At 46.9% G+C, this 24,026-nt stretch overlaps 1 protein-coding gene across 3 annotated transcripts in view; it reads left to right on the top strand.

The window, feature by feature from the left end:
* Window positions 1-24,026, top strand: part of HNRNPUL1 (heterogeneous nuclear ribonucleoprotein U like 1) — a 35,741-nt gene that overhangs the window by 3,715 nt on the left and 8,000 nt on the right. For all 3 annotated transcript variants that reach the window (XM_055412097.2, XM_055412098.2, XM_055412095.2), the window contains exons 2-10: window positions 1,867-1,992; window positions 4,003-4,156; window positions 5,131-5,204; window positions 6,961-7,100; window positions 8,686-8,785; window positions 10,538-10,650; window positions 15,676-15,942; window positions 17,047-17,169; window positions 17,262-17,390. In XM_055412097.2, coding sequence (XP_055268072.2) covers window positions 1,872-1,992; window positions 4,003-4,156; window positions 5,131-5,204; window positions 6,961-7,100; window positions 8,686-8,785; window positions 10,538-10,650; window positions 15,676-15,942; window positions 17,047-17,169; window positions 17,262-17,390 — 1,221 coding nt within the window. In that variant the 5' untranslated portion in view covers window positions 1,867-1,871. The remainder of the gene's footprint in view (window positions 1-1,866; window positions 1,993-4,002; window positions 4,157-5,130; window positions 5,205-6,960; window positions 7,101-8,685; window positions 8,786-10,537; window positions 10,651-15,675; window positions 15,943-17,046; window positions 17,170-17,261; window positions 17,391-24,026) is intronic.

Here is a 24,026-nt window from a genome sequence, read left to right as displayed (position 1 = left end):
CTTCACCTCTGAGCTCTTTCTTCCTTGTGTGTAAAATTGGGATATAATAATAGTGCCCCCCCCCAACTTGGGGATGAATGGGATTACATGTGTAAGGGGCTTAGCACTGGGCCTGCCTGTTATTAGGAGGTAAATGTTTTAGAGAACAGAGAAGGGCCCCAGAATCATAAGCTGCTCTGGGCGAGGCTTCCTCTGAGCGCAGGAGAGATTCTCGGAAAGAAGATGTAAGGCTTTTGTGGCGAGAACAACACTGTGCTTAGGGTCTGGAAGAAACGCAATGGTATGAAAGGGCCCCCTGTGTTCTAATTAAGGAGTTATCCTGTGTCTTCCTTTCTCTCCTACCCATTACAGCAAAACCCTTTGAGCCCCTTTTATGCCCCCCTCCAACCCTTCCTTCAGCCCTGGTAAACAGACCTGTAGCGAACCACGTGATGTGTGTGACTTTCCTCCCTTTGGGCCGCACCTGGTTTGTGCCCAGATACATTTGTCCTCTGAGAAAGGATCCAATCAGTTAGCAAGCAGCAGAATAGTCTCTCCTTCCCCATGGTTCCGCCTCACTGGTCCTGGCACAGCCACTAGTAGGGCCCTGGAGGGACCTTGCAGAGCCTGTCCCTGGGGTGGAGAACCTGCTTGCTACTCAACTTAGGTTTCCAAAGTTCTCTCTGGGTTTGGCTACAGGGTTCTCCTTGAAGGAGTTTCAGGTTTTAGTCCCATCTCTGAGCTTCCACAGGTGTCGCCCCAACCCCAGGAATGTTTTCTCCATTCTCATCACTGGGTTATCACTTATGTATCCTTTGAGTCCAGGCTTATCTGTTACTTTTTGGGTCCCTGATCTCAGCCCCTGGTACTTCTTCGTAGTCCTTAACACAATACAATTTTTATGCTTTCAGATTTGTTTAATGTGTGTCTGTCTGACTAAGCTGAAACTTGTTCTTAGTTGTATCCTAGCATGTGGTGTGTAGTATGGACTCCACTCTGTGAATCGTTGATATTGTTGTTGTTGTTGTTTTTCTTTTTTGGCTGCACTGCACAACTTGCGGAAACTTAGTTCCCCAACCAGGGATTAAACCCTGGCCCCAGCAGTGAAAGCACTAAATCCTAACCACAGGAAATTCCCTGATGTTATTATTCTTGCCACCCTTCAGTTGAGTCCTCCTGGACCCACAAAAACACCTTCCTGAAACACTTCCTGCCTAACTCCAAGTATTTTAGGGCTTATCCCTAATGAGTCTGAAGGCCACTGTTATCATGACTCCTGTTTTCTTAACAGTTCCTTTCCTTCTTCCCCCATTACCCCTTCAACTGAGATGGTTACCCCTTATCTTTACAGCTATTGCAGGGTGGAAGAAATTCATAAAGAGAGTTGGCTATGCAGGTGGGAATAGTGAATTGGGTTGGACAGAGGACTGGTTTGTGCTCTGAACAATTTTTAAGGTTGTACCCTAAAGGCAACTCCCTAAGCTTTATACCATGTCAAAGAACAGCTGGGCTGGTAGTTTTTAAACTATGTTCATTGAGTTGCCCCCCACCCCAGCGGGGACTTAGAGAGGAGGTCAAGCTGAACCCCTTCTCCGACTTTCCCATCTCCTTGCTCCAACCAGAGCATTTCTGCTTCATTTAGTTTTATGTGTTAGGATTCTGTAGAACCTAGTCACAGATCAATCTCTAACTTTTGAGGGCAAGAGGGCCCGTCCTCAGGCAGCTGGGGCCCCTGACTGCCCAGGTGGGTTTCCATCTGAAGGTGTTTTCACATCTTTTAGCCTCTGGAAGACTGGTTGTCCACAGTGGGGATGGCATCATTTTGTATTAAAAAGCTACCTCTAGTCCTAAGAAATACCCTTCTAACTGGCCATTTTTTGATTTAAGATGTCATGGACAATATTACCATGCAGAACCAATTCTATGAGACGCAGGTCATCAAGCAAGAGAACGAGTCAGGCTATGAGAGGAGACCACTGGAAATGGACCAGCAGCAGCAGGCCTATCGCCCAGGTAGGAAAGCGCTTGTGATACATCTCTTTTGAAGGAAATGTAATCTGTGTGTGGGTGGCCTTTACCTTCTGCCTACTACCTGTTTTCCCAGAAACTTTGTATCTTCCTTTTAGGCAATACTTTGGGCTTGGTCACTCTGGCAAGATCTTTTTGAAGGGAAGAACTTAGTCTCTCTCACTCCCAGGTATTAGGATAGAGGAGTCTTCAAGGTATCTGTCATCAGATGTTAGTACCAACATCTTGGAGAGCTTAGACCTGGAGGCCAATATCTGAGTCCTACTTAGAATCTTAGAATGTTGAAGCTAGAAAGGACCTTCGAAATCTAGTCTAGTATTTGCCATGTTCTGAAGAATATTGTTCCAGGAGATATTGCTAAGGACTTCTCAGAGAAGAGTTCCTTGGCCAAATGCATCTGAAAAATGCGGCATATACCTTGCCGCCTCTGGGAGAGTCACTGTGCTCATTAAAGATGCTGAGAAGTGCTGGATTGGGAAAAACTCTGTGTCACGTTGTTTAAACCCAGCATTTCCCAAATATGTAAATGCATCTTTGTAGAACAAAGTTTTCTACGGTACAGACTTGGAAAGCACAATTATAATGTAGATCTCTCCCCATTTTACAGATGGGGGAGATCGAGGGCTAGGGTTGGATCCAGGAAATTGAATTGGCTTCTGGGCCACTGCTCTTGGTTGATAAGCAGCACTCCTTACCTAATGTTTGGGAAGCGGGATCCTACTATTGAGTAACGACAGAGCCAGGACTGACTCCCCGTCTTGTGCTCCTGTGACTGTGCTGTGGTCCCAGGGCCTTTGCGTAGTCAGTCTAGTTGGTTCTGTCTGATTCCATTCTGGTTCACCCACAAAGTAAAATCCCCAGACATTTCTTGTGAGTGGCTCAGGATTTTAATGAATGTAGGTTACACTGCATTCTAAGCTGTAGATTTGTGTCAGGCTCTGTGAGACTTGTGGGATCATTTGGCCCAAGGAGACTGTTTTCTGTGCAGACATTTATCAGGGCCTCCCATGAGCCCAGTGCTGTGATGGGAACCAAGGAAGCTCTGTCCGTGTGGGTGAGCACCATCTCTGTCCTAGCGAACGAGGAGCCTTCTCTGAGAGATTTTGTCTGTGTGCCAGAGCCAGGGAGTGCTCCAAGGTGGTGTTGAGTTGAATGCTGAAGTGTGTAGATGTGATGTGAGTGATCCACAGCATCCATAGATGAGGTGAGTCTGAATCCACAGTTTGCTCTCAGTAGGCACAGATTCTTGGAATCTGCCTGAGCCTGGGACATTCCTGTGGTCCACAGTGTGTTATCCCGTCCTGACTTCCTATTTGTGGTGTGATTTAATGAGGCCATCCCACCTGTTGGCTGACTTACACGTAGACCCTCCCTTCTGGAGCACTTATGGACTTTGTAATAGTGATTAAGGCCCATGGAGTTAGGTGGGGGACCACAGCACTGCTGAACTGACTTTCCCTTCCATTGCTAGACCCAGGAAGCTCTGTAAGAATTGAAGTGAAGAGATTCTCTGGGAGAAGAATTTATAGAATGCAGAATTGTGAAATGGGAGAAGTCTTTTAGGGCGCCCTCCTACTTGGTGCACGCGATGGTAGCTCCCAACTTTCCCAACTTTACCTTGCCTTTGACAAGGTAGCCCAGGCAGTCAATCGCCTTTGAGTATGCCCTTAGAGAGCGTCTTGTTTAGTGCTGAAGTCCCCTCTCCTCCCCACGAAGCCTGAGAATTATCTGACTGACATCTCTCACCCTATCAACTGCTGGTGCTGCTGGGCCTGGATAGCCATCCCCAGCCTCACTTTATTCTAGCCCTGTCCTCCAGTATAGCCTTTTGGGTTCCCTCTGCAGGTTTCCACTGAACCTAGCAAGAGCGTGTGCCCAGACCTTCATCATCATAGTCAGGATTCTGCTAGTATCTCCTGAAGTAGAGGGGACCAGAAAAGTGATAACTGAAGAGTTTCTGAGTGTCTTAACCATCTAGATTTGTTCTGACTGTAGAAGTGAAGACAGAGATGAAGCAAGAAGCACCCACCAGCTTCCTCCCACCCGAAGCATCTCAACACAAACCAGACAGACAGCAATTCCAGAGTCGCAAGAGGCCTTATGAAGAAAACCGGGGACGGGGGTACTTTGAGCACCGAGAGGATAGGAGGTAGGTCTGTGACGCGGTGGTCATCCTTTTTCCAATAGGTCTCAATGTCTGTAGCCCAGTGCCCACCGGGATCTTTTTACAGCCTGGAGGGCAGAGCTGAGGTCTCCCTGCCCTCTCACTCTCCCCCACTTCTTCCTGTACCCACTGCAGATTCAACTTTGCTAAACTTCTGATCATTCCCTCAGTTTCTCCCTTCCCATTGCTTGAAGGATGAAGTTCAAACACCTTGCAGTTCACACGTGAGATGCCAGCCTGCCTTTTTAGTCCTTTGCCCCACTGCCCTGCATATGGCCTGACCTGAGCATATGGTAGACTAAGGTCGTCCAGACTGTCCCAGGGAGGACCCTACGCATGAGACTCCACACTTCTGCCCCTTTCCCTTATTCTCATATGTTGGAAACCACCAGTATTTTCACATAGTCCCTTTTAGTATTTTGGCCAGAATAAATTTTGTTCATAATTTAGGACACTTTTAAAAGAGAAGACAAAAAATGGGTCATTTCAAATCCTTTCAGATGTGGAGTTTCAGGAAGCCTGGAATAAGGGCAGATTATAATAACAGATTTATCCAAATTCTTACAGATTGCCCTTCCTGGCCCAATACCCTCTGGGCTACTGTAACCTCCCATCAGTAACAGAGTTCAGTGTGAAGGTAGTGCTCAGCATGTAGAGGGGTGGATCAGAATCTGAGTGTGTGACCGAGTGGTACTTTTGAAAAAGTTTTCTAAATGATTCTCATGGTCCTCTTTAGCAGAGCACACCCTCTCCAGTCCCTGACCCTGCCCTGGTAGTTAATAGTCATTGCTCTCATTGCAAGGATGTAGGGTTCCAGAGTTCTTTTGCCAACCTCTGTGGGAGGAACTTGAAATCCAGGAAGCAGCTTGGAGGCCACTTGTAAATTCCAGCAGAACCTTGAGGTCGCTTCTTCCCTTGTCCGTCTGTTCTCCTGTGACTGATACCTCTTTATGACGCAGGGGGCGATCTCCTCAGCCTCCGGCTGAAGAGGATGAAGATGACTTTGACGACACCCTTGTGGCCATTGACACATGTGAGTCCTTGGAGTGCCTATTCGATACTGTCTTCAGTCAGTGTAAGGAAACTGCCTTTACCTTCAGAAAATCCCCACCCGCACCGTCTAGAGCAGTGTTAGTTCAGATGTGAGAAATAGAGCCCTGGAGTCAGGGTGTTGGTTTGGAGACAGAAGATTCACCTCAGCACTATCTGTGAGATTCTGGTCAAGTCATTCTACTTCTCCAAGCTTCTCTTCAGAGAGTAAGAATCCTGCTCTTATATACCTCAGGGGACATTCATCAGAGAGCAAGTTGGAAAACCCTGAACACCCTGTAAAGTTGTCATCTAATCAAGAAGGGAACCTGAGTGCTGCTGGGGAAACTTAACTCTTTGACGGCCATTTCCCCAGTTTCCATCAGCTGCTCACGTTCCTGGTGAAACCAATGCTGCCTTGTCTCCTCAGGCATTAACCTGGCCTGCCCTGCTCTCTGTCCCCCAGTTCAGTTTTGTTTCCTCTAGGTAAGTGATTTCCCCCTTGACCATGCATCTAAATACTTGGGGGAACGAAAGTAGAGGTCCTGTCCCTCCTCAGGCCTTCTCAGATAAACAAGTGGTAGAGCCTGTGAACCTGAATTTTTTAACACACCCAGAAGCCCAGTCAAGTCTGAGGACTGCACTTTTCAACAGAGCAGAAAGTTAACGGCAGTTCATTCATGTACTTATTTACATAGCTCGTGTTTATAAACCAATGGCTACATGATTTAAAAGAGGTAAAGACATCTTGTATACAGTCCCTTTGATCACAGGATCTTAAGGATTCAGAGTAAAACGGAGTGTTAATTTTTTAAGTATTGGGTGGCAGTAGTTCATGAAACCGCATCTGATTAAATGCCAAATGTACAGACCATGGCACTCAGCCTTTAGAGAAAGGAGAGAGCTTACCGGACGAGACAGACAGGAAAGACTTTCCCGGAGACATGAGTGGCTCCTGGAAGAGTTGGGAGAGTCTGAGCAGCAGAGTCCTAGGCCCACACAAGGAGCTGGGAACCTGTGGTGCACCTGACCATGGTCCTGGGTGGTGGGTGTGGATCAGGGTCAGCTGTTTGTGCAGCTCTTGGCGGCAGGAGTCTGACTGATATCCCACACTGATAGAGTTGGCATGGGAGATGGTTGAAGTTTATGGTGTTAGGAGTTAATATTTTCTAAATTCTGAAATCACTTGAGATGCTAACCTTTTAAATTCTAGAGTCACTTGAAAGGATATTGACCCTCTCCCTAGCAAGTGTGCGTGCTAAGTCACTTCAGTTGTGTCCGACTCTTCGTGACCCTGTGGACTGTGGCCCACCAGGCTCCTCTGTCCATGGGATTTTCCAAGCTAGAATACTGGAGTGGATTGCCATGCCCTCCTCCAGGGGACCTTCCCAACCCAGGGATTGAGCCCGCCTCTCTTAGTCTCCTGAACTGGCAGCGGGTTCTTTACCGCTGAACCCCATTAGAGGCTTGTGTGTGTTATCTGCAGGAGCCCCCTTGACAGCCATCCTTGGGCCCCAGCCAGGTGAAGAACCCTAGTTCGTCTGTGGAGTAGCAGCTTTCATCCTGTGTGGTCCAGTTTGCAGTATTGCAGGGCCTTTGTGCTGAAAGAATGGTTAGGTGGTGTGGCTGGTTTCTCGTGAACCTGTCCCCACACCGTGTCAGCTTATGTACTTTTGGTTAACACTCTTAGGAAACTTCCTCTGCCTGTCCCTCTGGGGACCAGTAAAACATCAGCCGACTGCAGGCTTTTTCCTCCACAGATAACTGCGACCTCCACTTCAAGGTGGCCCGAGACCGGAGTAGTGGCTACCCGCTCACGATTGAAGGCTTTGCATACCTATGGTCAGGAGCCCGTGCCAGCTATGGGGTCAGAAGGGGCCGCGTGTGCTTTGAGATGAAGGTGAGTGGGAACAACAGAGGGATGGGGACAGAAAGCAGGTCCATCCTTGGTCAGAGCCATGATGGCAAAAGAAATTTGATTGAACATGAATTTCATGTTCAGACCAAAGAAAAAGTAAAATGAACTCAGGAGAACTGTGTCATTGCTAAATATTATATGGGGAAAGCAAGGTGACCATACGTTGCTTCATCAAGCAGATTTTTTCCTTGATGGGGTTTGACCCCCATCAAGGTGCTGTATAGCCAGCCATTCGAGGGTGACGTGTTTGTAGAGCTGGGGAAAGGAGCTGTTTGGAAAAACAGTGAGCTGGAAAGAATTGGCCCTGGCCAGTTAAAGGGAGGCCAGGTGAGAGTAGGGCAAAGTAGGGTTCTGCTATCCGGATATCCTCTATCATTATCTCTCCACAGTTCCACGTCAAAGTATATTTATGAACATAATACCTGGTCATGTTTAATAAAAGGTCAGATAGCACAGAAGAGTAAAAAGCAGAGTTATACTCACATCCTCCCAGCCCCTCTCCTACCCTCTAGAGATAACTTTATGTGTTAACAGTTTCTTGTGTATCCTTTGTATAGCCAAACTTACTTATGATAGCTAATATCTGTAGACTATCTTGCATGTGCTAGGTACAGTGCCAAGTTCTTTCCGTGGATATTTCCATTAATCCTCACAGTCTCATCACAAAGTATGTACTGTTGTCCCCCATTTTTCAGAGGTGGAAACTAAGACCAAGGGTTATCATATTTGGCTAAGACCCTTGATTCTGAGTTGCACCTTGTTTTGTGTGCATTGAGAAGCTCCCAGTTATACTAACAGTGCTTTCAGACAGCAGTTGTAAGATATACACTGAGTCTGGAGATGTGAAAATCGTGTGTCCAAAAGTCAATTACTAGAGTAACTTTCCAAAAGCCGCAAACTAACAAGTATTGGTTATTAGATAATCTAACTGCTAATTGAAAGTTAAGTCAGAAGGTGCCTTTTATTTTCTCTGCTCCTTAATACTATATCTTGAACGTTTTTCCGCACCAGTGCATTAGACCTGCTTCATTCATTTTAACCGCTGCATCATTCTGTGGCATGGATGTGCCTTAATGTGACTGGTACTTTACAGGTGGTTTTTTCTTCCTTCCTCTTCCCCTCTCTTCCTTCCTTCCTTTTCAACATGAAGACCACCACACTGCATTTTTTTGTGTGTATATGTCTCTAGGAGTTGAATTTCTTGGTTATAGAGCATGTGCATTTGCTGTTAATAATAACACTGTTAAGTTGCCCTCCAAAGACATTACATCAATTTATGTTTCCACACCAAATGTTGTGAGAGTCCCTGTTTGCCTTGTAGCAAGTATTAAAGCTAAAAAATAACTATTTTTTAAAAATTTTCATTTCTGTGGCCCTGAACTCTCCTGAGCCCTCTGGAGGCCCTGGTTTTGGTATAGCTGGCCCTTCAGACAGCTCAGATACATGTTCCCCAGCCACAGAAGCCATTCCTGTTTTTTTAATATCTGTGAACTTCCCACCTGTATTGCCTCCTAAACTGTCAGCCTCCAGAGAATCAATTCTGAGCCTTCTTTTTCTCTGTCCCCAGATCAATGAAGAAATCTCTGTGAAGCACCTTCCGTCTACAGAGCCTGACCCACACGTGGTCCGCATTGGTTGGTCCCTGGACTCTTGCAGCACTCAGCTAGGTAAGGGAGGTCAGCCAAGCAATCCAGAGACTAGAACGGGTGCCTTGATCCCTGGATTCTCAAGCTTCCTCAGTTTCTCTCCTGCATTGGACCCAGAACAGAACTACCCTGGGGTAGAGTAAACACAGGGATTAGGTTTGTGGTGCTGCCTAGCTTCAGACTTACAGGATTCAACTGGAAGGACCACAATCATACAACAGCTTTTCTACAAAAAATTTATCCTTCATCTTTAAGAACAGGGTCCAAAGTTCTCTTCAGAAAACTGTTCCCTTTTAAAAAAAAGAAGACCAGTTGTCTCTTGTTCTCAAACCATGGTGAAAGTAATAAGGTCTTCAAGTTCCATTGAGTTCTGTCTGTAATCTTCTGCCCAGAGCCTAACCCAGAGTAAAAGAGAGAGAGAGACCAGTGGGGCCAGGACTGGCTGGTGGAGAGAGGCAGGGAGGGGCTGTCTTGAGAGGTTTTGAATTTTCACAGATTCCCCAGGCCCTCATGACCTTCTGGCCCCAGGTGACTGATTTCAGTGACCGATGGTGAGACTTTCTTTCTTGGTCATGTAAACATTCTGATTGTGAAAATAACGTCTGCTCCTGGTGAAAATTCAGGCCATTACAGAGAGTTGGAAATGAAAATCCTTCTAAACCTGTGAGATAATGACTAGTGTTAACATTTTCATCTGCATTCTTCAAGACAGTTTTTTGTCCTTTGTATATCTCAAATGGGATACGTTATAGAACTTTTTTGTAGCCTGACTGCTTTTTCTCACTTAATATTGATGGTTATATTTTTGTAAATAAGTATAGGTTTTTTGACCACTGCATAGTTTTTCACTTTATAATTGTATTACCTATTTATAAACGTTTTATAGGTCATTTATATTGATTACTAATTTTTACAGTAAAACACTTGAGCTCTTGTATATAATTAGTCTAAGCCTTAAAAGTAGAAATGGTAGGTTAAAAGCAGTGTACAGTTTTCATTTTGATGTGTATTAGTAGTTTTATTTAAGATTCATATGTCATCTCCTTTTATCTTTGTTTCTGTTTTGAGATGTAAATGGAGAATAGTTGATACAGATAAAGATAAAAAGCCCAGAGCAGTCAAGCAGCTGTCCAGGTTACACGCTGATTCAGGCTAGAGCTGGGCCTGGAGTTCGTGCTTGTTGGCGCCTGCTTTACTGACAGAACCTAGGTTTCTGGCCTAATATCCCTGTAACTCAGATGTCAGCCGGGGCCCTTGGGGTCTCCGTCATCTTGCTTCAGAACCCAGTTGTGTAGCCAGAGGAAATTGGTACCTTTCCTGGGTTAGACCTCGTGGTCTGCAGAAGCAAAACCCATTTACTGATTTCTGACCAAAACTCATTGACACCAAAAACAGACACCATTAGGAGACTTAACTGAATGTTGAATGTCACAGGGAAGAAATGTGCCTCAGTGTACAGCCTTCCTCCCTCCCAGCTTCTCTCTTCCCTCCTCCCTTTTTCCCCCATTTCTCCCTTTCTGTTTAAAGCAGTTCAGGTCAGCTCCAACTCTCAGACTTAACACCTAAAGCCATCAAACCCTCAGAAACTCTGCATGATGAAGGGCTTCCTTTCAGTGGAAGCTTTCTTAACCTCCTTCCCCAAAAGCACCTGATCAATAAAACTGGCAAAGAAAATGTTTCTTTTATTTGTTTTAATTTAAAACTATGTAACAGCCATAAAGGCCATTGTGACTATCACAGGTCTAACCTGCCTTTGCCTGTTTCTTCCCTCAGGCGAAGAGCCTTTCTCCTATGGCTACGGAGGCACTGGGAAGAAGTCCACCAATAGCCGCTTTGAAAACTATGGAGACAAGTTTGCAGAGAATGATGTAATTGGCTGCTTTGCGGTGAGTGCTGGCAGCCCGTGGGAGTTAGCAGAACCAAATGTCTGTCCTGTGAGGTCAACCTGCAACATCTTTTTCGGAATATTCCGTCCATTGTCTGCCCTTTGTCCAGCCGCTCTCACCATACCTCTGTTTCTCTTTGACACACTGAAATGTTTGTGGTCATTTTGTGCAAAATTCTGCCATTCTTCCCCCTCTGGTCTTTTGTGCAAAGTTTTCAGATGGCATCTTGAAGATGTTTGGGGATGTCAGACGTGCACAACTTCTAGATACCAGAGTGACATTTCCTAAGCAAACTAAGGAATTACTTCCCTTTGCTGTGGAATAGTCTGCATGCGCAGGTGCTCAGTTGTGTCCGAATCTTTTCAAGCCCATGGACTGTAGCCTGCCAGGCTCCTCTATCCATGGAATTTTCTTCAAGAATACTGGAGCGGGTTGCCATTTCCTTCTCCAGGGGATCTTCCTGATCCAGGGATCAAACCCTTGTCTCTTGTGTCTCCTGCATTGACAGTCAGATTCTTCACCACCAGCACCGCCTGGGAAGCCCGTGGAATAGCCTATCTGTTCTCAAGGGCAGTGGTGTTGGTTCTTGCCCCCACTTGAGCATCATCTCATCCCAGAATGAACTTCTCCCCTCCTTCACCTCATTGGTTTAGCCAGGCTTCCAATAGTGCATTGCCTTTTAGGAGGATGGGGTGGGTGCAAAACAGAACAAGGTAGAAGAAACCTGAACTGCTGCTGAACTTTAGTCCCCAAGAGCAGTAACCAGCACTCACAGAGGTGTAGAGTGTGACTGATGGTTCTGGGGCCAGAATCCCTAGGCCCAAACCCAGTCCCTGCTTTTCACCTCACAGCCCTGGACAGCCTGCCCTCCTGTGTTTCAGTTTCCTCAGGGAGAACTCTCACACCTACCTCGGAATTTCATGTGGTGTCATTAAGGTAAACCATTAGAAACACTTACAGCAGTGTCTGGCAGAGAATGAATGAACGCTCAGGAAATACTCTTTAACACTATGATCACTGGAAGTTAAATGTTTGTAAAAGTATGCCAGGAAGCCTAACAAGGTGGATGCTTCCTCTTGGCCTTGTTCCCGCTCCCTTCTTCCTTCTCTCCCTCATATTAATATACATGGTATTCTTTTTTCTTTCTTTTTTTCTCCCCTCTTTGAAAGAATTTCCAACTTAAAAGCCATAGAGTTCTCATAGAACCTTGTCCAGATTCTAATGTTCGCTTTACCATTTTTCACAAATATATGTCTGTGTGTGTATATGATTTTTATCTGACCTGTTTGAGAGGAAGATGCCTACTTTCTGTCTCTATTCCTTAATATTTTAGTATGCATTTCTTAAGAATAAAGCTATTCTCTTAACCACAGTAATCAAATTTAATGTTGATTTAATGCTATTATCTGCTCCACAGTCTATGGTTAAATTTTGTCAGCTGTCCCAACAGTATCCTTTAGAGCAATTTGGTTTGTAGTTCAGGATCCAGTCCAGGATCACTGATTGCATTTTCTTGTCATGTCTTTTTAGTCTGAAACAATTTCTCAGTCTTCCTTTGTCAGTCATGACCTCATTATCTTTTTAATAAAAAGCATGTTTTCTTGAATAAAAATTAACCATGTTTATATTCCGTACACTGTTCCAAACCTCGCATTTTTTTTCGATTTAACAGTAAATCTCAGCTATCTTTCCTCTGTCTGCACAGAAAGTATAAATCTAGCTCAATTTAAAACACTGTTGGATAGTTAATAAATTCTTATGGTTTTCAAAAATATCCAGAAATACAGAAAGGTATACAGTATAAAGTCTTCTTCAAACCCTTCCCCTCCACCCATGGTTCACATATGCCCTCCCCTACACATGAGCCCAGTGGTACTCAGCATTTCTTTATCAAAATACAGGAAAGGTGGTGGTTATTTTTCTTTTCTACACAGAAGGTAGCATATTACATGTTATTCTGTATCTGTCTTTGTTTAACTATATGTCTTAGAGGGTTTTTTTAATATCATTACCTAGAGGACTTCTTTGTTTTTTTATGTAGTCTGCAGTCATTGTGTTGATCTACCATGTTTATATAATCAGTCCTCTCTTAATAGACATTTGGTTAATTTCTCATCATTTTACTCAGTGGCTTCCTAGTATTCTAATGTAGGTGTCAGTTTCTCCTGGTGGACCTGAAAGTTATTTCTTGGAACAGTTGATGCTGCAGTGATAGCTTATCATTTCCCACTTACTGGAGTATCTTGGAGAGCTTTTCATGTTCCCATTCATGGATGTCCTGTGTGGTTTAGTCTCCCACTTCCGTATTGGAGCACATTTAGCAGTGCTGGAGTGAACAGTTTGCACATTCTTGCGTTCCTGTGGGCACACATTTGTAGGATATATGCTACTGAAAGCATAAATTCTGAGTCAAAGGTATAGTTTTAATTTTTGATAGCTACTGTCAAGACTGTACTCCCAACTCCAGAGAGCTTGTAGCACTTTAATGTGTCATCAGCGTGTGACTGTGTTCCCCAAGCGCTCTCATTCGGGCGTGACATTCTGAGTGTGTGGCACTTGGGAACTTTGGGCCTTGACTCTTGCTTCAACCAGTTGATCTTTACTTCTGTTTTTTAAGATTCTGTGTTCAGTTTCCTTTGTTTTAAGGATCAGTTCAGTTTAGTTGCTCAGTCACGTCCGACTCTTTGCGACCCCATGGATTGCAGCACGCCAGGCCTCCCTGTCCATCACCAACTCCCAGAGTTTACTCAAATGAGTCAGTTCTTCACATCAGGTGGCCAAAGTATTGGAGTTTGAGCTTCAGCATCAGTCCTTTGAATGAATATTCAGGACTGATTTCCTTTAGAATGGACTGGTTGAATCTCCAGTTGCAGTCCAAGGGACTCTCAAGAGTCTTCTCCAACGCCACAGTTTAAAAGCATCAATTCTTCAGCCTTCAGCTTTTTTTATAGTCCCAACTCTCACATCTATACATAACTACTGGAAAAACCATAGCCTTGACTAGACGGACCTTTACTGGCAATGTCTCTGCTTTTTAATATGCTGTCTAGGTTGGTGATAACTTTTCTTCCAAGGAGCAAGCGTCTTTTAATTTCATGGTTGCAGTCACCATCTGCAGTGATTTTGGAGCCCCAAAAAATAAAGTTTGTCACTGTTTCCCCATCTATTTGCCGTGAAGTGATGGCATCACTTTAAAAGATTCAGAGCAAAGGGTTAAGAAGAGGTGTGAAAAATCAGTGACCTGAAGGGGAACTAATAGGGAAGACATTTGTGTCAGAGCTTGAGTTCTCAGCACTCACAAAACAGGACCAAATGACCTTCTAGGTGGAGAGAACAGTATAACTCACTTCAGCAAACCATAAGGAATAAAATACTTGGCGCCTCGGGGACAGCACAAAGATGTGAGAGGCGAGGCTGTGAAAACACACACTTTGATCAGTGCCAGGCTTAAGGACTTTGGGTCCTTAGGCCCTTGAGTGGCATCAGGAACATTTTAGCAGATATGACACAATTACGCTTGCCTCCTTGACGGTTGGCCCTGTCGTGCTGGATTTGTCAGTTTAGGGTGCTGGTTTCCGTACAGGGAGGTAAGTGCCTATCGTGAAGCTGGTGGACGTAAGCAAGGTTAGCCCCTGCCATGTTCACTTCTGCAGCAGAGCAAAAGTGACCTGAGCGATTCTTGCTCAGGTGAGAAGATACGGGAGGGACCATACTGCAGAGATTGAGGCAGGATTTAGTCCAGCAGATGTTTGCGTGTCTGCCCTGCATGTTCTCCACCTGTATGGGCACTTACACAAAGGACCATGTAGAACTATGCCCTGTGACCACTGAGGAGGGTGGTGAGGAGTCTCCTTGGGGGAAGGGGGCTTTCACAGCTTCTCAAAGGAAAGTCCCAAGGTGGTCTCTACATGCAGGCGGGGAAGGAATACCACTCAGCCTTTGCTCCCATCCACTATACGACCCCAAATTTTGAGTCTTCCTTAATTATTTACCTTTGCCCTGCAGCTGAAGTGATCTTTGTGAAACACAGTTTTGACCAGGCAATTCTGCTCTTAGGAACAAGTCAGGGGCTCTGCTCTGCTGCCATCAGCAGGAATCTAAACTTCTTCCCTGCCCCCACGCTTCAGTCAGAGCAGTGTCTAGCATCTGGGAGTGAGACCACCCATTCATGCTCTCTGTAGGAAATATATTAACCTGTTTAGTTCTTAGCACAACTCTGCTGTATTGCGGAATCTTTTTTGTTAAGGAAACTGAACCTTCCAAAACAGGATCTTGACACTAAACCTCAGCTGATCCATAAGGACTCAATGAATTGTTGAATTAATGAGTATGGTCCCTTCCAGCTGTGCCTGAAATTACCACCTCCCAGTTCTTCACGCTTCAGCCAGTCTGGCCTTGTGTCCTCTCACTGCCTTCTCTTTAGGATTGTCTTCCCTCACCCCAAACTTGGCTCGTTCCCATTGATTGTTCAGGACTTGGCTTACAGGTTCCTCCTCAGAGAATCTTAATCCTGCGTGGGTGTTCTCACTGAATTAGGATAATGTCCTTGTCTGGTTCCGCACTAGTCTCTGAGCTCTTGTCAGGCTCAGATGACTAGAAGATGCATCAAGAAGAGCAGGAACTCAGGGAGCACGTGTTGAACATATAAATGGATGCACTTGTGGAGCCAGGCTTGATTTAACAGGCTCTGCTGTGAATTTCTTTCCATCCATTATCTTGTGGGGGTTGAGAATGGACAGGACAGCTTCCTCTCCATCTCAGGCTAGGCACAAGACTCAAATACTTGGAACTTCCTAAAATTACACACTTCACATCCACTTCTGGGTTATGGCCAAAGAGGGCCTTGGGCTGCATATGGTCTGAGCCATTCCTTGGGGCTGACGGACGCATCTATATGTTGAGAAGGGCTGCACTTGAATCTGGGGCACAAGCTGTTTCCACCCCCTACATCTGCTCCCTGACTCATGGTTCCTGGTACCTTATGCAGTGCATTGGAACTTACCTTTCTTTGGCTTTTTTCCCTAGGACTTTGAATGTGGAAATGACGTGGAACTTTCCTTCACCAAAAATGGGAAGTGGATGGGCATTGCCTTCCGAATCCAGAAGGAAGCCTTAGGGGGTCAGGCCCTCTATCCTCACGTCCTGGTGAAGAACTGTGCAGTGGAGTTCAACTTTGGGCAGCGGGCAGAGCCCTACTGTTCCGTCCTCCCAGGCTTCACCTTCATCCAGCACCTTCCCCTGAGCGAGCGCATCCGGGGCACCGTCGGACCAAAGAGCAAGGCAGAGTGTGAGGTGAGGGGCCTGGAAGCCAGCCTGGGTGGCCGCGCCGCTTCTGCAGAGCCACGCTGCTGCCTAGACAGGAGGCCTGCCTGCAGCTGAGTGTGGAGAAGCTTCCTAGTTTCGGGGAGAGTGAGGGGTGTGGGCATGGCTCAGGCCAAAAGGGCTGGACTATCATAACTAAATACCAGAAAGATCCCAGAAGTTGCCACACTATTCCTTGAGTGAGGTTAGAATCTTGAGAAAGGAGGCCTAGCAGAAAAAGGGTGCAAAGGCACTTTCTGGTGAGCAGGTTCTTGGAGGAGGTTGTGTGGCTCCACACTCCTGCCCAAGCCTGTCTGAGAACAAAAATGGCACCTGGGCTTGGAGCTTTGGCTGCAAAAGCTGTACTCCTGGTCTTGATTCTCAAATAATTTTTTTTTCTGGTGTATAAGTGAGTTTGCGTTTATTCTAGAAAATTAAGAAATATAAAGGAGAGTTTCCCGTAATTCCACCATCTACAATGTTTCCTTTGAAGAGTTTTGAAGTTTATCCTGTGCTTTTTTCTGTATTAGGTACCAGTTATACACACATTTTATTATTTAGATCTTACAGTATAAATAAGCATTTTGATACCCTGCCTTTTCACTTAACATTTTTTGGTGAGCTTTTATCTTAACCATGTGAACACACCTCTTTGAAATTTGTTGTTAGTAGCCTCAAACTATTTTCCTCTTCCTGGGCATTTCACTTGCATCCAGTGTTTGCCAAATTTTCAAGGTACTAATTAGAAATGGTGCTTGTCCTTGCGCATACAGTCTGTCCCCATCTGAGACTCCGGGAATGTTGTACCACTCCTTGTGCCTATTCCGTGGGCCTTTCCCTGTCAGACGCCCCTGAATCCTGCCTAAACAGAAATGTTAATATTCATGATAACAGCAGGCCCTTTGCTGAAAGTCCCACAACCCTCATCTCTTTCACTCCCAACAGCAGTACTGTGAAGTAGACACTGTTACTGCTTCCATTTCCCAGAGGTGGCTGTGAGGTTTAGAGTCACCCTCACGGTCCCCAGCAAGTGGTGATGCCAGGCTGCCGTGGTACACACTGTTCACAGCACCCCTCTTGGTCCTGTTCTCGTAGATTCTAATGATGGTGGGCCTGCCTGCTGCTGGCAAAACCACGTGGGCCATCAAACACGCAGCCTCCAACCCCTCTAAGAAGTACAACATCCTGGGTACCAATGCCATCATGGATAAGATGCGGGTAAGCACAGCCCCTCTTTGCTCACCCCCCTGTCCCTGCCTGCTGCCTAGCAAACAGGACCCCACCCACCCCTCACCACTCCCTGCCCACAGGTAATGGGCCTCCGCCGTCAGCGAAACTACGCCGGCCGCTGGGACGTCCTGATCCAGCAGGCCACTCAGTGCCTCAACCGTCTCATCCAGATTGCTGCCCGCAAGAAGCGCAACTATATCCTAGATCAGGTACTTACTGGTGACCATCGTTCCCCAGGAGAGGGAAGGGGCCTTTTGGGTACCTGGGAAGTCCTCTGTAGTTCTTTTTTACCCCCATAATGCTCTTGGCCTACAGTATTGGTCAGAGGTCAGCTATACATGGTGGCACAGTCCCAGACTCTTAACTTTCTGAGTCCAGTCTGCTGGGGGATTGGGGGGCAGCGATCCAGACCTAACTCAAGCCCCCAGCATCTCACAAGAACATTGTCAGGTGAGAGCAATGGTGTGAAATGGAAAGGCTTAGATTTCTGAGCCAGACAAACCTGGGCTTGAATCCCAGTTCTGCCACTTGCTATTTGCATGCCTGTGGGCAGCGGCCTTTATCCTTTGACTGTTAAGTCTTCTGATCTGGAAAACAGAGCTCAAAATGGTGCCCACACACCTGACATGGAGACTGGCATATGGTAGCTGGAAATTGTTAATCTACAGAATGGATCTGTCCCACCCTCTCTCAGCATGTTTTTATGACTGTCAGGTACATGTATATGTCATATATTTTCTACTTGCATCTTAGTGAAGAGCAGAGTTCTTCACATTAAAAGTATGAGCGACCTAAATGTTTAAAGTTCTTCGTTAGTACCATGTGAGACATCATCCTTGACGTTTGTCATAAGTGTGCAAATACATAAACTAAGTAGCGTTGCTGACCTGGCAGCCTTAACTAGAGTGCCTTCCATGAGTGCGGCCCTGGGTACTTGGTTACCATGAGTTTAAAGGGCTCCTGGTGAGGTTGGAGCTGGCTTTAGTGATTGACTGATCAGAAAGGTGATTGAAAAGAATTCCTGGTGATCCAGTGATTAGGACTCCGTACTCCCACTGCAGGAGGCCCCTGGGTTCAATTCCTGGTAGATGAACTAAGATCCCACAAGCCATGCAGAGCAGTGATAGATAGATGGATCCATTGTTCATCCAACTAACTCACAACCTTTTAGAAAGAAAAGAAAGAAAGATGATTGGAAACTCCAAGGGATCAAGGTGCTTTTGCATAGGAGAAAGCATCTTAAAGAAAATAAGCCAGAGCTTGTGGGTTGGTGAATAGTGGAGATTCAGGGAGGGTGGCACGTTCCACATTGCTTGCCATCTGTGTCTGTTCCATCAGGTTGTCCTGCATTATATCCTTTTATAACACGCTGGTAATCTAGTGTTCAGAGTTGAAAAATTGATTCCTTAACATCCAACCTTTGAAAGGGATACACAGAACTTAAGACCAAAAAAAAGGCTACTAGTTGGTGATGGTTCTTCATGACAGATAAATTGAACAGTCTTGCCAGTTAGATATTGAGCATGGAAATCTGGTTTGCTGATGAAACAGTTACACTAGAAAACTCAAAGTTGGTCAAGACCGCAGTACTGTTGACACTCTTCTGTCGTGGTAGAGATACAAGATTTATACTGGGCTCTGCTTTTCTGGAAAGTGGACATGAAAAAGGTGCACTCTTTAATTTTTTTGTAAGGTGGGTTTTTGGTTTTTTAAGTTGTTGTTTTTTTTTTGAGTTCTTTTTTGGCCACACTGTGCAGTGGGGGGTGAGGGGGACTGTCTTAGTTCCTCAACCAGAGGAACACACACACACAGTGGAAATGTGGAGTCTCAACCACTGGACCACCAAGGAGTTCCCTGGAAAGGTGTACTTTTGTCTAGTGGCCAATGCTGCAACCCTGGGATTAAGCCCTAAAGACTCAAATTTGTGAAGACAGACATGATTCCATAATACTAAATTTTGATAAAACAACTAATTGGGCTGATGTTTAGACTGCGTTTATGGGGGAGGGGTGATTGGGCACAGGGTAGTCCAAGAGCCACTCAGGGTTGCTGCCCCAGCCCAGCCCCATCAATAAAGTGTACAGCCAGCCTTCCCCTTTGAAGACTGTTTGTTTAAATTAACCCTGGCCTCACATTGTCCTGTTTCTTATCAGGGCATTTTGGAATTGTAGTCCATACTTTGAGAATTATTTTTTTGGATACCACAAGTATTCCCTGCCTCCCTTTTTCTCAGTTTGCTAGTTAAATCAGCTGTGAAACCCATTTCACATATAGGGCCTGGTGGAGAATGTTTATAATCCAAGGGGTAAATAAATTGTCTTAACATCTCCGTCCAACATTGCAAAATGGGCTTTCTCAAGGTCAGGCCCCCAGCCCCTCAGCCAGGCACAGAACTGCTGAGCACTGTAAAGAGGCCCTCTTGGCTTGTGTTGGCTCGCTCAGGACAGGGTCCAGGGCTTTTCCAGGTGCCCCTGTGGTCTCCAGGGCTGCTGGCCTCCTGGTGAAGGAACTTGCAGGTCAAGTCAAGTGCTCCAGGCCAATGGCAAGGCAACAGAACGCAAACTCTGAAGGTGGGGCAGTGTGGGGAGGAGGGTTCTCTGGCAAACCACAGATTGGAGGATTGACTTGGGGCCCCAAACCAGAGGTTACTGAGGCCTGGAAAGAGGTCTGAAGCCAGTGGTTTGACCTGTTTTAGCTTAAACATCAAAAAGGGTGTTCCAGAAAAGCCTGTGTGGGTAGATGTGTGTGTAGAAGATTCAGATCAGGCCCCAGGCCAGATCCTGACATTTCCTCCCCCACCAACCTTGGCAGTGAGGGGTAGGTCGATGTGCAGTTGACTCCTAAGTTAGATGGGGCCCAGAGCCGGGATTGGGACTACAGGCAGAGTCCCTGCAGTCCCTGGATCTCAGCCCAGCACTGTCTTTTTCCTTCTCTGGTTTTTCCTGAGTGGTCTGACCTCCCCACTTTTGGCTTTTCTGGGTTTCCTGTTACCTGGTTTGACCCCAGAAATGCCCCTTCTTGAGAGGGGAATGTACCTGTAGAAGCCAGGAAAGGCCAGGTTTCGAAGTGGGGGGTGTCTTTTGTCTTCGTTCCGTGGTGACCTGAGTGTCTTCTTTAGATCTGTGGGTGTCAGAGCTGTGGAACAGCTAAGGAGAAAAAGCAGCGGTAGGCCACATTGCTTCAAGTGGCTCTTTTACGTCCTCTGTTGCCAGTGGGAATCCTCTGGAATGGGAGACTGCCTGGCCTGTCCCTGGCCTACCAGATGCAGAGCAGGAGCTGGGCCTCAGTGAGGCAGCAGACTTGCCCTCTTGGAGGCTTCTCAGAAGGCCCCTCAGGGCCATCAGTGAGGGCCCAGGCCACTCCCAGAGTTGAGGTCTGAGGCTAGGAGTTCTCTTAGGAATCCAGCAGCCCAGAGCGAGGCCAGGCAAGTGATCAGAGGCTACGATATGACAGCGTCGTTAACCTTGCCTTAGCTCGAGGTGATTGTCCTCCTGCTTGGCATCCCCATGGGCAGGTGCCATGCCTTTGCCTGAATCAGAGACCCAGGGCTGCTGTGGGGACCCAAAGTAAACTGCCTCTTGTGGACAGGCATTGGAGAAGAGGGTGTTTTCTTCTGTCCTCCCCAGCCCCAGAACCTCAGCCCACTCCATTGTTGACACTCTAGCCAGCTCTGTGTCTACACATGTGGTTCATTCTACTGGGTTTACCTCACGCTGAGCCCAGAGTGAACTCTTTGGTCAACAGCTTTAAGCTTGCTTCTGTGGGATTCACGCATGTTTCTCCTGCTGCCAGCCTGACCTTGTTGAGTTGAAGGGGGACAGTTGACAGGAGATAGTTTCTCTTAGAGATTTCAGGCTGTGAGTAGCCTGCTGTGTTCCCTCCTGCCTGCCCCAGACTGTCACACACCAAAACTACCCAGGCAGCTGCTCTAAGAAACCCAACCCCTGTCCTTTGGCCCACATCACAGAGGAATGGGAGTAGCCAGGAGGCAGGGAACACAGACAGCCCCAGCCCTCCTTCAAGTCAGCATCTTCAAGCAGGGTGGGACTGAGAGAAGCAGGAACGAGGCAGCAGGAGCCCACACAGCTGGAAAAGCTGACCTAGCTGTTGTGTTGGTCTCCTAGCAACAGCCACCAGCAGCCCCCAGTGACCACAGCAGTGCCGGCCAGCCCAGGGGCTCTGACCTCACTGTGTTTGCTGTGGCAACAGCCACCAACAGCTAACTCCCTTCCCTCTAGGAAAGCCAAGTATTTGCATTTTTGCTGGTGTGGCTTAGATGCTCTTCTTCCTTACCCCAAGCCAAGGAGTAAGGGGAGGGAGGTGCAGTCTTGAAAACCATCACCACAAGGGTTCTTGGCTCCTCAGCTCTGAAGTGTCTGAGGAGCCATCCCTCGGTATCTAGCCACTTCCCAGGACAGAGGCCAGCTCCTGAGGAGTCCCGTCTGCTCTTCCCCTTCCCTCCCATCAAGAAGCTGTGGGGACTGGCCCCTCTGGACAGCAATGCTTCTCTTTGTCTCCTCATCAGGACATGGCCAAGGCAGGTCTGCTTCATAGAAAACCTCCAAGAGGTGTTTATCCACGTCCTTGAGGTTCAGAGGAATCCGAATAGGATCACTGATCATTTCTTATGGGCAAGCAAACAGTGGAATCAGTTGTCCACAGAATGTCTGGGGCCACACTCACCCCTGGCACCCGCCCATCTGGGTTGTGTGCCAGGAGGAAACTTCGTTATTTAGCTGGAAGTCAAATTCTGTCTTCCTATGACCAGACATCAGTTGATTCGCTTTTAGGAATGGAGCCTAGGAGGAGCAGCGAGAAGGACTTGAGTTTTCCTTTGTAACCAGTGTGTTTTTTCACCATTTGTGTGGCTCAAAGCACAGATGACTACACGTGTATGCCTTCACCTCCACCCCCAGTGAAGGTTGAGACATTTTCCCTGGGGAATAAGGAAGACCCTCTAAATGCTGTGTGTGTCAGAGCCACAGGGTCAGGTTGGTTAAGAGACCAGCTACACCCACCGACCAGATCTCCCAACAGGTGTGCACTGCGGTCCCTGGCCTCTGGCTGACCCACATCCCAGCTTCTGTTCCTCGTGTTTTTGGAATAGGCTCTCTTGTGTTTCATCTTCTCCTCACACTTAACTTTCCTTGATGCTCCCTATTGGGAAGCCTCTCCCAGGACAGCGTCAGTCCTGTTGGCCCCAATTTCAGACTTCTTTCTCTGCCAGACATTTCCACATCTGCAAATTCCCACCAGAGCCAGGGGGAGGGTGATAGGATCTCCGTCTTCCAGATGCAGAAATTTGAGATTCAGACTAATTAGGTGGCTTGTCTACATCCTCACAAATAGAGGGCACAGCTGCGATTTCAACCTCGAACCTCTTCCCCAGAGCCTAGATTTCTACCCTGACTCGCTGTTGCTGACCTTCTGATGGGAAATCACCGTAGCTTGACTTTTGCCTGGTCTGGGTTGCTTGAACTCAACCATACGGTGAGAAGAGCCAGTGCAGCCTACCCGGTGATGGCCACATCGCACCAACCATGACCTCCGTTGGTTGGGTGTCGGCTGTGAGCTAGGCCCTGGACTAAGCAATGGCTTCATTCGTCTGAGCTCCTTCAGTTTTAGTAGTGACCATATGATTTTCCTCTTATTTCCCCCGTTCAGGGTTTGAGACTTAGTAGATAGGCAGACTGAGGCTCTGAGAGGAAGTCCCTCACTCAGGGCCCTGTGGTGTGACTTGGCCAGGTCACAGTAGATCCGGTATGTGCCAAGCCTCTGCCCTGCACCTCTGGCCTCTGTCTGGGCAGCTTCCATCCTGGAGGCCACAACGGAGCCCCTACTCCAGGGATCCCTCACACATGATCAGTTGCTTTGTGGTCCTTTTTCCGGTCAGTCTTCACCAAGTCCAGGAGAGAGACTTTTCTCCCGTATTTCATGGATGAAGCAACAACACGGACTGGCCGTGGTGAGCAAGTAGCCACACTGGAACTTGATGCTGGGCTTTTTCCATCCCACTAGGCTGCATCTTCAAAACATAATGTTTGTTTGTCTGTACACGCAGGCCTCTTTACAGATTGGTTCCCCTCTGATTACCTTTCAGGGCCAGTGAAAGTTGTTTAAATGCAGTATTCCTTATCACTCCAGTCCTGTTGTGTGTCAGAATGTGAAAAGGACACCCGTGTGTGTGTCTGGGCCCCACTTCCAGAGACTGGGGTTGAGGAAGACCCCTATAGGCGGGTTCCAGCTGCTGTCTTTTTCAGTAGTGTCCAAGTGATTCAGGTACATAGGCTGAGTCCTTGGACCACTGGAGTTTGATAGATCTGGGCCCCAGTCCCAAAGGGCCCAGTATGTGGGAGGTACACAGTGAATGGCAGCTGTTGTGCTCTCGATCAGGTGTGTCCTAGAGTACCACTCTCTGCCAGCACCAGCCAAGGACGCCCCTAACCATCACCTAGAAGAAGCAAAGAGAAAGTTACTAGCAAAACTGCACTTGCAAACAGCACAAGCTATTGGCTTGTCAAGCACCCTAATTTAGAAGCTTGTGGGTGCAGCTGGTGTTTCAGAGCAGGACTAAGGGGATAAAAGAACCACAGTGTTGATGAAAATGATCTACACAACTGTCAGAGGGGCTGGTTAATTATGGCATCTGTTCTACAAGTAATAAAGGAGAACACCAGGGAATTCCCTGGCGGTCAGTGGTTAGGACTTGGCGCTTTCGCTTCCTAGGGCTGGGGTTCAATCCCTGGTCAGAGAACTAAGATCATGCAAGCTGCACAGCATGGCCAGAATAAGGGAGAGCACCAGCACAGAGAAATGATAAATGTTGAGTGAAAAAAAGGTTTCCG

Source organism: Moschus berezovskii, chromosome 22 (genome assembly GCF_049115385.1).
Source record: "Moschus berezovskii isolate FMDL1 chromosome 22, NW_MosBer_1.0, whole genome shotgun sequence".
NCBI lineage: Eukaryota > Metazoa > Chordata > Mammalia > Artiodactyla > Moschidae > Moschus > Moschus berezovskii.
Note: the sequence above shows the minus strand (reverse complement) of the source record. Positions and strands in the feature narration are given on the sequence as shown.